A 12,963-nucleotide genomic window follows, 5' to 3' on the forward strand; every position below is an offset into this window, starting at 1 on the left:
TGCCCCGGTCTGGGAAGATCCCACATGCCGCGGAGCGGCTGGGCCCGTGAGCCATGGCCACTGAGCCTGTGCTCCGCAAGGGGAGAGGCCACAACAGTGAGAGGCCCGCCTACCGCAAAAAAAAAAAAAAAAAAAAGAAGCAGGGCATCCTTGAGGGGGCTTGGTGATGTGGCAGGATGTCAGGTTTCAAGGCTTTGTAAAGCTCATCATAAAATGACATCCACCTCCTTTTATTTAAATCCAATTGCTTGCAAGAGTGTAAAAATTACTCAGAAATTAACTGGCTGCTCTCCTGCTAGACTAAATAGTGGTTACTTGGATCTTAAGGGCAAATTTTGTTAATTATTTATATGTTTTAGTGAGGTGAGACCATTCTCATTGTGGGGATTCTCAAAGATGTCCCACGCCTATACAAGAAAATTATAGACAAGTATATAGAATTTTATTCCTTATGCACTGTATAAAAGCTAAAAAAATAATAACCAATTAGACACATAAAGCCTGAGTATATTAAAGTATTATGCAAATACTGATTAATAGTAATACCATAAACTCACAAAGCAAGCAAAAGTATACCTGATTCAAATTATAGGAACTTTTATTTGCATTTCTACAGAACCTATTATTAGTGGGTATCAAAGCACCTTACAAGTAATAATTATTAAAGCTCATAAATACAACCAGAAAATGTCATTTTATTGAGCGAATAAGCAAGAATTCCCCTTTACCTCATATGTATCATGAAATCTAAATGCCTGAACTAAAGAAGGATTTTCCTTATAGAGAGAGTATTTATACACTGTGGGTGTTTGGGGCAATGATTCCATAGGCATAGAAGTTGGCAGCTATGAATTCAAGTTTCTCATATTGAGTATCTTGATCTATGTGGTTAGAACCCTTCACTTATTTTTGAAATTTTACATGTGTAATAGCTGTAAACAGCTATACATAAAATTAAGTATAAAATGTAACATACAGAGCTATAAGTAGCTATGTACATTATATTTTAATATTTCTCTGTTGACTATAATATCAAATTTGAAAACAAAAATTATGCCAAGTTCACATGAGAGTATTTTAAAATATTTTGGAATGTTATATCAGGTTTATTTTTTCTCAAACTGATATTCTTATTCCAAGGACTAACAGCTTGTAAGTACAGTCAGGGTGACCTGTATTTATTTGTATACTCTGTGGCAAGTCCTTGAAATGTTGTGAGGATTACTCATCTGCTTCAGAATGCCCCTTTGCCCTTTCTCCCCTATTTCTTCTTCTCCTTTCCTGCCTTCGCAATTTCCCTACTTTCTAAAGTTAAGCATAGGTTGGAAAAGCTCAAGAGTATTCCAGTGCCTGACTCTCCCTCTCCCTCCATCTCGAGTCCTCAAGCTCCTCCCACATGATTATTCCTCAGATTAATTTTCTTCTGGTGCTAAGAGGTCATATTGTAGTTGCTGGTCACAGTTGTGAGGCAGCTGTACTTCCATGCTTATATTTCACTGTCACGTAGATTCCAAGAAAAGTGTGGACTAGTGAGCATCTTCCTTTACAGTTAGGATGCTTGAGCCTAGAGAGAATGAGTGACAACTGAGGTCATACAGCTGGTTCACTTCTCTGTCCTCTAGAATTGGGACCAGAATTTAGGTCTCGAGACTCTTTTTTTTTTTTTTTTTGCGGTACGCGGGCCTCTCACTGTCGTGGCCTCTCCCGTTGCGGAGCACAGGCTCCGGACGTGCAGGCTCAGCGGCCATGGCTCACGGGCCCAGCCGCTCCACGGCATGTGGGATCTTCCCGGACTGGGGCACAAACCCATGTGCCCTGCATTGGCAGGTGGACTCTCAACCACTGCGCCACCAGGGAAGCCCGGTCTCGAGACTCTTAATCCAAAGTTTTTACCTCTACACCATGGTAGTTATATCATTCTCTGAATCATAAAAAATTTTAGGGACTTCCCTGGTGGCACAGTGGTTAAGAATCCGCCTGCCAGTGCAGGGGACACGGGTTCGTGCCCCGTTCCGGGAAGATCCCACGTGCTGTGGAGCAACTAAGCCTCTGCGCCACAACTACTTAGCCTGTGCTCTAGAGCTCGCAAGCCACAACTACTGAGCCCTCGTGCCACAACTACTGAAGCTCACGCACCTAGAGCTCATGCTCCGCAACAACGGAAGCCAACGCAATGAGAAGCCCGCGCACCGCAACGAAGAGTAGCCCCAACTCGCCACAACTAGAGAAAGCCCGTATGCAGCAACAGGACCCAACCCAGCCAAAATATATATAAATAAATAAAATTAAATTAAAAAAATTTAAGCCCAGAAACGTAGGAGCAGAACTAGAAGAAACAGTTTGTTGATTTTATCCAGGGCTGTGGATCAGCAGGACTAGAAGTGGAGCCTCAGGATCTGAAGACAAACGGAGTGATGTGTGTGCAGAGTTGAAATGGTGAACTCTGGGATTATTGTTGTATTGCTGTGTAGGAGAAGTTGAATGACTGGAGGTAGAAGATAATGAGCAAGTTGAAGTGGAGAACAGGGTGAGGTAGAATGGTGGTTGTAGAAGAACTAGGAAGATGGTTGAGTTTATGGTCATGGCAATGGGTTGTTAATGTAAAATGAAGAAAGTTGGTTACGGATAGATGGACCTTAAGGACCTCCAAGTCTCTCAGGACGATGCCAGAGGGGGAGGAAGTCATGGCAGCAGGTATCAAAGTTCTCAGGGCATGTGGGCTAATAACGAATCCCTAGGAGGCGGAGGTGTTGGGGAGCCTAGAGGGGTATATATAGAGTTATGGAGACAGATGCTACATTTTTAAATTCTAATTTTCATATTTTTCCAGGGAAAACTGAGGCTGCTATCAAAAACTTCAGTCCCTACTACAGTCGCCAGTACTCTGTGGCTTTCTGCAATTATGTACGCAGTGAAGTAGAACAGCAAAGAGATTTAACATCACAATTTTTGAAGACCAAGGTAACCCATGGAATTTGGTGTTCATATTTCTCCCACTGAAGAATGGTTTATAACTCATAATATTTCTGAAATAAACAATAATTTGAATGACAGTTTAAAAAATCTGTTCTCCAATCATTTCATGCTCAAAAAACTATTTGCCTGGAAGTTAGAACATATGATTTCTTGTTGATGGTGTAATCCACATAAAAAGAAAACTAACATGATTTCAGTCTTACTATGTTTTTCCCACATTGATGCTTTGACGTCAGAAATCTGACTTGCTGTGGTGAAGTACAGTAAAAAAAAAGTCATAATTTCAGTGCCTCATACTATGGGTGTTTTTATTTTGGTCATTGATCAAACGTGATTTTATCTTCTAAAGCTGTAACTTATTCTCTCTCCTTTGCTCCATTATAATAATTATCCACAACCTAAAAAGATATTTATTGACACTACGTGTCAGGCCCTAGTCTAAGAACTTGAGAACAAGACAAATTCTCTGCTTTCCTGTTAATATTCAAATAGAAGACAGACAATAAACAAATAAACAAATGAATATCATGTAATAAGAAATGCTACAAAGTAAAATAAAGCAGGAGTCTTATTTCAGAGAAGGTGGTCAGTGAAGCCTTCTGTGGAGATGACGTCTGAGCAGAAATTAGAGTGAAATAAGAGAGTAGGCTGTGTGAATATCTGTGGGAAGAGTGTTCCAGGCACATGGAACAGAAGCGCAAAGACCTTGCAGCAGTCAGAAGCATACCAGGAAGGCTAGTGTGCTGACAGCCATATAAGCAAGGGAGGAGAGCTGAAAAAGGAATGCAGAGTGACAAATAGGGACCAAATCATGGAGGCCCATAGACCACAATAAAGGTTTTTAAGTGTGATGGGAAGTTATTGGAGGGTATTGAATACAGAGTGACTTATAATTTTAAGTGATCTTTCTGGCCTTTCAATAGAGAATAGACTATGGGGAGGGACATGAGAAGAAACTGGAAACTGGCAAGGAAGACACTGTAGCAGTCCAAGAGAAGGATGATGGCCAATTGGACTAGAGTGGTAGTGGAAACAGTTGTGAGAAGAGTCCAAGTCAGAGCTGACAGAACTTGTTGATGGGTTGGGTGTGAGATAATAGAAGAAGAGAGAAATCAGTGATGACTTGGCTTTTAGCTTGAGCAAATAAGCAGATGGACTTGTCTTTTACTCAGAAGAGTCAGAGGTGGATGGGAATCATTTCACTTTTGGCCACGTTATGTTTAAGATACTTATTTCACATACACCCATGGAAATACTGACTAGGTAGTTGAATGCTCTGATTTGGAGCTCAGTGGAGAGGTTGAGGCTAGGGAGTAGACATTTGGGAGTTCTTAGCTCAAAACTGGTATTAAAGTCATGGGACATAATCAAGGGAAAGTATAAACAGAGAAAAGGAGAGCTTCCATGGCCAAGTCCTGGCCCCTCCAACATGTGGAGATCAGAAAAAGGAGAAAGATTCAGCAAGATGGACTGAGAAAAAAAATAGCCTGTGGAGTAGGAAAAAAAAAAAAATCAGGAAAGTGCAATGTGCCAGAGTCAAATAAAGAAGGGGTTTCAAGAAAGAGGGAGTGATATTAGGTCAGATATTGCTGAAAGTTGACCAATAGATTTAGCAGCATGGCTTTGTAGGGATAACTGATTGTCATCCCCATAAAACAGTGATTGACAAAATTTTGGGAGTTTGATAAAAATGCAAGCTCTGGTCTGTACCCCCAGAGATTCTGATATAGTATCAGTATAGTATAGTATATAGTATATAAGTCTAAGGTGAAGCTGCATTTTTTTTGACAAATACTGTACGACTCCTGTTACATGAATTTCCCAGAGTAGTCAAATTCATATAGACAAAAAGTAGAATAGTAGTAACAAGGGAGTGGGGGTGAGGGAAATAAGAGAGTTATTATTTAATTGGCACAGAATTTCAGTTTGTGGTGATAAAAAGTTCTGGAGATAGATAGTGGTGATGGTTGCACAACAATGTGAATATAATTAATGCCACTAAACTGTACACTTAAAAATGCTTAAAATGGTAAACTTTATGCCATGTGTATTAATTTTACCACAATAAAAGATAACATAAGGAAAAAAGAATACAATACTTAGGGATAAACTTAACCACGTAGATGAAAGAATTGTACACTGAAAACAAAATGTTGCTGAAAGAAATTAAACAACACATAAATAAATGGAAAAGCATCTTGTGTTCATTTGTATTTTACCACAATAAAAAATGCTCAATATAATGAAGGACTTAAATTAATAAGATTAAACCGATCAGGATACAGTAATATATGGTATGGTAAAAAGACAACACCAAAATCTCACTGGCTTAAAAACAGTAGTTTGTTTTTCCCTCATATCACATGCCCTGCGTGTCCACCGCGTAGATTGCAGAGGGCTGCTCTGCTCCACAGGGTCCTCGCTCAGGGACACAGTTTGACCAAGTCTCCACTATCTGGATGGTTGGTGAGGCGGCATTTTTAACAAACGTATCAGTTGATCTAAGTGGCCCAGGTTTGGGCTTCCCTGGTGGCGCAGTGGTTGAGAATCTGCCTGCCAATGCAGGGGACATGGGTTCGAGCCCTGGTCCGGGAAGATCCCACATGCCGCGGAGCAACTAAGCCCGTGCACCACAACTACTGAGCCTGTGCTCTAGAGCCCGTGAGTCACAACTACGGAAGCCTGCATGCCACAACTACTGACGCCTGTGCACCTAGAGCCCGTGCCCCGCAGTGAGAAGCCCGCACACTGCAACGAAGAGTAGTCCCCGCTTGCCCCCACCCCCGCTCGCCACAACTAGAGAAAGCCTGTGCACAGCAGTGAAGACCCAATGTAGCCATAAGTAAATAAATAAATAAATAAATACACTAAAAATAAATAAATAAAAGAAAAAAAGTGGCCCAGGTTTAAGAAATGCTGTACCTAAGAACTATAAAGTTCAGCTTATATATGGTTGCAGTCTCATTTTAAGAGGAGGTCCTCTTACGTGTTAATGAGTCCATATAGGAGAGTGCCTCATTATCTGCCTCAATATTAAGCCCTGGAATTTATAAGGCTATTTATTTCAACCCTTAGCAGATTCTTAAAAAGATTAGCATATCACTCTTCTCTGTATGGTTCATGTAAGTTTTACTTCAAAGGGGAGGCATGAGTTTCTAAAGCGACTATGGGTTTTTTTTGATTGAAGTATAGTTGGTTTACAGTATTGTGTTAAAGGCACTATAGTGTTTGAATAACATCAATGTAAAGTCAGTGACACATGAAAGACAGGAGGCCCATTCCTATATTTTGAGATAATACATGAGGTAGGATGGGAATTACCCCTTACACGGTTAGCCCAATAGAAGACCTAACTAGGTATCTAACAGAGACTTCCCTACAGCACGAATAATAGAAGAGAGAAATCAGTGATGACTTGGCTTTTAGCCTGGGTTATGAACGAGAAATCCCTAGACCTTTAAGTGGAAGAGGTAGAATGAAGGTTTGCTGGCTTGCCTGCTTGTTCTTTAACTAGAGAGTAAACAGAGTCTCCTTGAAGAGCACAAAGGTGGGTTAAGTGTTTTTAGCCTTGGTTCCCAGACCTTTGGGTCTGGGGAAACCACTGAACACTGACTCTTGAGGCAGCCCCTGAAGGTTGACAAAGAGGGGAACAGCCTGTTAACTCCCCTGTTTTTTCAGGAATTAACCCTGAGGTATATTAAGGGTGTTGGGATAGATGTCCACAACTTACAGTTAACTGCCTCACTCCCTCTCTTCCACAGAGTTTACCAAGGATTTATTAAGTGCCACAGGTATGCAAGGCATAACCTTGCTACTATAACCCCTTCTAGCATATGCTTCTGTTCTTGTAGCATAACAAAGGGAATGCAAATCACAAAAATATCAATAAGACAAATATTTGCATTTGGTCAGGAGAAGTAGGAAATGGAAATGTGGAGGGAGGTGGGGGGAAGCAACAATTTCCCCAGGATCTCAGCACAAGATAGTTTCTGAAAATATTCCTTGAAATACCATGAATAGACTTAGTGGTAGCAGGATATGCTATCTTTTGTTGTGACAGTTAATTGCATTCATCTTCTTTAAGCCACCATTGGAGCCTGGAACAGTTTTGTATGAAGCAGAGCTATCACAGTTTGCTGAGGACATAAAGAAATGGAAGGAGAGATATGTTGTGGTTAAAAATGACTTTGCTGTGGAAAGCTATGAGAACAAAGAGGTAAGACATTTCCTTGTTACCACTGATTCTTGCAATTTTCTTAAATGTTGGCTGGGTTGACTGGCAAGCCCTCTCCTTTGATACTGACTGATTCAGTGAGCACTAACAGATTCCGGTATTCATTTCAGTCAACAGATATTTATTGTGGGTTATAGTAGGTTCTAGGCGTATCACTGTAGATTAGACAGATGCTTGCAGTCTAGTGGGCAACGTAGACTTTGAACAAGTAATTGCGAGTGTGAAGATAGAAGGTTATACTGAGTGGCCAGTGCGGGAGCCTTTCCTATGATCATTGGGCCTCGAGGCCTTAGTCACCTCCCTGATATCTCTCCCTCTCTGCTCTGTGTCTCCATGTCTTCCCACTCTTAAGCTTCCTCTGTGGCAGAGGAATTATTTATTAAGATTGTGATTGGATTTGCATGGGTTCCTAAAAATTCAGAACTTTTCACATACTTTATTTCACTTACACATATGAATTTTTTTCACTAGCTTTTTCCTGGTTATCTCATATTTTCCCTTGTCTGTAAAATGTGGAGAGATGAGATAGCATATGTACAGTGCCTAGTAGCACCTGAGAGGACCTTAGTTTTTATTGGTTCCCATTTCTTTCCCCATCAAGGGAGGTAATGTGGTGTAAATGGAAGAACATTGGGCAGAGAATTTGGAAAACTAAAGTTGAGGTTAGGCCTCCATTAAACTAGAGTGTGAGGCTGAATGATCCCACTGATTCCTTCCAGATCTCATACTGTACACATACTCAGTCTACATAGATTCTCAAGCTCCCTTTGAAATGAATAGTTACTATTTATGTGTTAAAGTTAGTAACATATTTAAAACTCTGCACTCTTCTAAGTTCAAAACTAGTCAGGGCATCCTCTGAAGATACACTGAGTAATTACCCCTGATGCTAAACCTTTAGGAAGAGGCCTCAGGCTGACAGATAATGTGTCTCCTTCCACTTTTTGATGGAAAATAGAAATAAAATATAATACAAACTTATTATGCCACCTACCAGGCAGTACTCGAGTGCTTTCTTGGGTAGTCTTATTCTTTTCAACATTTGTTAAGCCAGTATCTTCTCTGCTTTATCTATTTTAGGATTTTAGTCAACATTTGATTTGCTCTCTGAAGCAAATGATCAATACAGTACAAATAATGATAATAATAAATCACTTTAGATTTCATACGGCCCGTTATACTGTCCTCTCAGGGAAGCCTGAGAAGAGGCAGTATAGCCTAATGGTTAATATTATGCACTTTGAATCGCACCTTTACTAGTTACCAGATATGTGTCCTTGCATAAGTTATAAATCTCGAGCCTCAGTTTTCTCATCTGTAAAACGGTGAGCATGATTCCTTCATCACAATGTTGTGAGGATTAAAGACATGAATGCATTGAAGCCCTTAGCATATGGCCAAGTGCTGGCAGAGCCCAATATAGAGCAGTTGTCAGTATGACAACTAACTAATGTGGAGGAAACACTCATAGAACTCACTCTTGTATTTATTAAGGTTTTCACCACATTTGGCACTAACAGAAGTTTCATCTTGAATCAAATTTTGGTGTTTTTTTTCCCCTTTTCATTTTTTTACGCTTGCTCCCTCAACTTGCAATTTATGGGCTAGATTGCTTTCTTTACTTTGCTCATCATTTTCAGGTGAACTTGTTCCAATTGTTAAGATATGGTCACTGAATTTGGTAATAACCAATTTTTTTTTAAACTTGGAAGAAAAATGCCCATGCAGTGTGCCGTAATTCCTTAAAGTTTTAATGATATCCTGCTTTTTAATTACAGGTTTTTTTAAAAAATTACACCTAAGAGTTATACATGAAGTATCTATAAACTGCCTATTCTTTTATTGAGAATCCAGTTTTGGCTGGTAATTGAGGAGGAAAAAAATGAGCATTCTCATTCTCACTTCCTACTTCCTATACACTTGCGCTGGGGCTGGACAAACCCAGGTATGAATCCTGGATTTGTCACCTACTCACCACTGGGTCATTGGCAAGTTATTTAACCTCTCTGAGCTTCATTTTTCTTGTTTATAAAATGGAGATAATGTCTAATTCACAGTGCTGTTTTTTTGGGTTTTTTTTTTTTTTTTTTTTTGCGGTACACGGGCCTCTCACTGTTGTGGCCTCTCCCGTTGTGGAGCACAGGCTCCGGACGCGCAGGCTCAGCGGCCATGGCTCACGGGCCCAGCCGCTCCACGGCATGTGGGATCTTCCCGGACCGGGGCACGAACCTGTGTGCCCTGCATCGGCAGGCGGACTCTCAAACACTGCGCCACCAGGGAAGCCCCACAATGCTGTTTTGAGGATTAAATAATATAATATATAATGTTTATTAAAGCCTAGATTAGGCCTGTTTTCACAGATAACACAATTCACATTTGAGGCCAGTCTTAATCAACCTGTTCCTAGACTTTCTCAAAATCACACCATTTTGGATTCTTCTCTCTTCTGCTCTGGGTCCTGATGTGCTTGAGCAGTTGATTAGTAGTTCTTACAAGAATGAAAACAACCTTCTTAGGTATACAAGAGTTTGTTTTGTTTGGGTTTCTTCAGTCACTATCTTATTGATGCAGAATGTGTTATTGTTACTCTGATTTTATGGCCCTGATCAACATTATTTTAGTTATTCCCAAGAGTACACTCCAGATTTTGGATCCCACAGTTTCGTGGTTTCAGTTCTCAACTTGCTTTTAGCTTGTTAGTCTCAAAATTTTCCCTTGACTTATGCCCTCCCATCAGATGCACATACTTACATTTTATCTTATCTGCATGTCCATGTGAGTATATCTGTTTAATCAACTGCTTCACTGCTTTAGCGCCCCTTTTACATTTCTCAAACAGCAGAGCTTTTTGTCTGCTGGCCAGAATTTGTTCTGATGTCATGTCATGATATTACACTTCCATCCCAGATCATTTTACTGCAAAAACAGTCTCACGCCTGAGGGCAAAGTGGTGGCATAGTTTATCATGGTTACATTTTTATGTTTTTGGTAAAAATCCTTGGCAACCATAATTGAAGTTACATGTCCCCCAGTCTCATTTGTCATTAGTCTCCAAGCATTTTGTGTGGTAAATGTCTGTATGCATCATCATCCTTTTGGTTATTAGAATGATTCAGGCGCTAGCATGTGAAATGATAAGTGTGGTGCAGAATTTCTGAAGTTACTGAGATTATGTTTCACCCCCTTTGAGAAACATATCTACAGTGAATCTCCCTGAGATTAGGGACTCTGATTTACCATCTTGTGACCGTCACACAAAAGTATTAAAGTACTACCCACAAGTAGCAAGGACGCAAAACATTTTTTTCACCCTTGGGGCCTGGAGGGGCTGTGACCCACATCAGGTCAAGTAAAGCTCTACCCTGACTGAAGTGATTGGTCTAGTCTAGAGCTGGTCACATGATCACAGCCAAAAAAAAAAAAAGCTACATTAATCAAAACAGTGTGATATTGGCACAAAAACAGACATATGGATCAATGGAATAGAATAGAGAGCCCAGAAATAAACCCACACACCTATAGTCAATTAATCTTCGACAAAGGAGGCAAGAATATACAATGGAGAAAAGTTATTCTCTTCAGCAAGTGGTGTTGGGGAAATTGGACAGCCGCGTTTAAATCAATGAAGTTAGAACACACCCTCACACCATACATAAAAATAAACTCAAAATGGCTTAAAGACTTAATTATAAGACCTAACACCATAAAACTCCTAGAAGAGAAAATAGGCAAAACATTCTCTGACATAGATCATACCAATGTTTTCTTAGGTCAGTCTCTCAAGGCAATAGAAACAAAAGCAAAAATAAACAAATGGGACTGAATCAAATTTAAAAGCTTTTGCATAGCAAAGGAAACCATAAGCAAAATGAAAAAACAACCTGTAGGAGAAAATATTTTCAAATGATGCAACTGACAAGGGATTAATTTCCAAAATATACAAACAGCTCATATAGCTCAATATCAAAAAAAGAAAAAAAAACCCAATCAAAATATGGGCAAAATATCTAAATAGACATTTCTCCAAAGAAGACATGCAGGTGGCCAAAAGGCACATGAAAAGATGCTCAGCGTTGCTGATTATTAGAGAAATGCAAATCAAATCTACAATGAGGTATCACCTCACACCAGTCAGAATGGCCATCATCAAAAAGTCTATAAATTATAAATGCTGGAGAGGGTGTGGAGAAAAGGGAACCCTCTTGCACTGTTGGTGGGAATGTAAATTGGTGCAGCTACTATGGGGAACAGTATGGAGGTTCCTTACAAAACTAAAAATAAAGTTACCATATGATCCAGCAATCCCACTCCTGGGCACATATCCAGAGAATCTCTAATTTGAAAAGATACATGCACCCCAGTGTTCATAGCAGCACTATTTAAATAGCCAGAACACGAAAGCAACCTAAATGTCCATGACAGAGGAATGGATAAAGATGTGGTGTATATGTACAATGGAATATTACTCAGCCATAAAAAGAATGAGGTAATGCCATTTGCAGCAACATGGATGGACCTAGAGATTATCATACTCAGTGAAGTAACTTAGAGAAAGATAAATATACAGTATCACTTATATGAGGAATCTTAAAAAATGATACAAATGAACATATTTACAAAACAGAAATAGACTCACAGACATAGAAAACAAACTTATGGTTACCAAAGGGGAAAAGGGGAAGGGACGGATAAATTAGGAGTTTGGGATTAACAGATACACACTACTATACATAAAACAGATAATCAACGAGGACCTACTATATAGCACAGGGAACTGTATTCAGTATCTTATAATAACCTATGATGGAAAAGAATATGAAAAAGAATATATATATATGTAACTGAATCACTTTGCTGTACATCTGAAACTAGCACAACGTTGTAAATCAACTATACTTCAATAAAACAATTTTTTTCTTAAGATAAAAGAAAAAGGGGCTGGGATTGGTGGCTCCTGACTTGAAATCTCCACAGCACAGGTCCAGTTTCAGGCACATTTGGATCCACGGCTCCAGTGATATCAGAACTCAGTTTGTTTTTTCTTCCATCTCAAATCTTTGCCTTCATTCAGCCTGACTTCCCTAACAGGCCACAGTCTCCATTGTTAGGCTCCTTCAGAGTCCTCCACAGTAACAAGATGGTGGTGGTGTCCTGTCCTCACCTCCTTGCAGAGCTGAGGCTTTCCTGTCAGCCCCTCTTGCAAGGCCTGAAGCTCACTCTGATTGGATTGAATCAGGTCATGTGACTGACCCTGACCCAATCACTGCAGCCAGGATATAGCCAGTGGAAACTATAAGAGCTTTTCTCGCTGGCCCTGTGACAAACCCTAACACTCACTCTGATTGGACATGCTGAGGTCATGTGACCTTCCCTGACCCAATCACTGAAGCTAAAACATAGCCAGTGGAAAGTGTAGTAGCCTTTCTTCCTTTTGGTCCTGGAGCAAGTCCTGATGCTGTCTCTGACAGAGGCTTCCAGTGCAAAACATATTTTTTGAATAAATGACCCTTACTCGTTGACATAGTGTGGGAATTTCTATCTCTGAGTATATTTGTTTCTAATATTCCTGATATTTTCCAAAAATCCAAATGAGGAAAAAATCCGCTCATTTATGCCTTTCCTTTCCCAGGCCTATCAGAGAGGAGCTCCCCCTAAAAGCCGAATTCTTCCAGCTGGTGGCAAGGTGTTAACCTCAGAAGATGAATACGGTTTATTATCTGATCGGCATTTCCCAGACCCCATTGGTGAGTTGC

The 12,963-nt window shown here is 40.1% G+C and overlaps 1 protein-coding gene across 1 annotated transcript in view; it reads left to right on the forward strand.

The window, feature by feature from the left end:
- NIBAN1 (niban apoptosis regulator 1) overlaps window positions 1-12,963 on the forward strand; it is a 159,231-nt gene that overhangs the window by 63,083 nt on the left and 83,185 nt on the right. The window contains exons 2-4 of the mRNA XM_079726916.1: window positions 2,831-2,961; window positions 7,061-7,192; window positions 12,840-12,954. Coding sequence (XP_079583042.1) covers window positions 2,831-2,961; window positions 7,061-7,192; window positions 12,840-12,954 — 378 coding nt within the window. The remainder of the gene's footprint in view (window positions 1-2,830; window positions 2,962-7,060; window positions 7,193-12,839; window positions 12,955-12,963) is intronic.

The sequence above is a fragment of the Hyperoodon ampullatus genome, assembly GCF_949752795.1.
Source record: "Hyperoodon ampullatus genome assembly, chromosome: 2".
NCBI lineage: Eukaryota > Metazoa > Chordata > Mammalia > Artiodactyla > Ziphiidae > Hyperoodon > Hyperoodon ampullatus.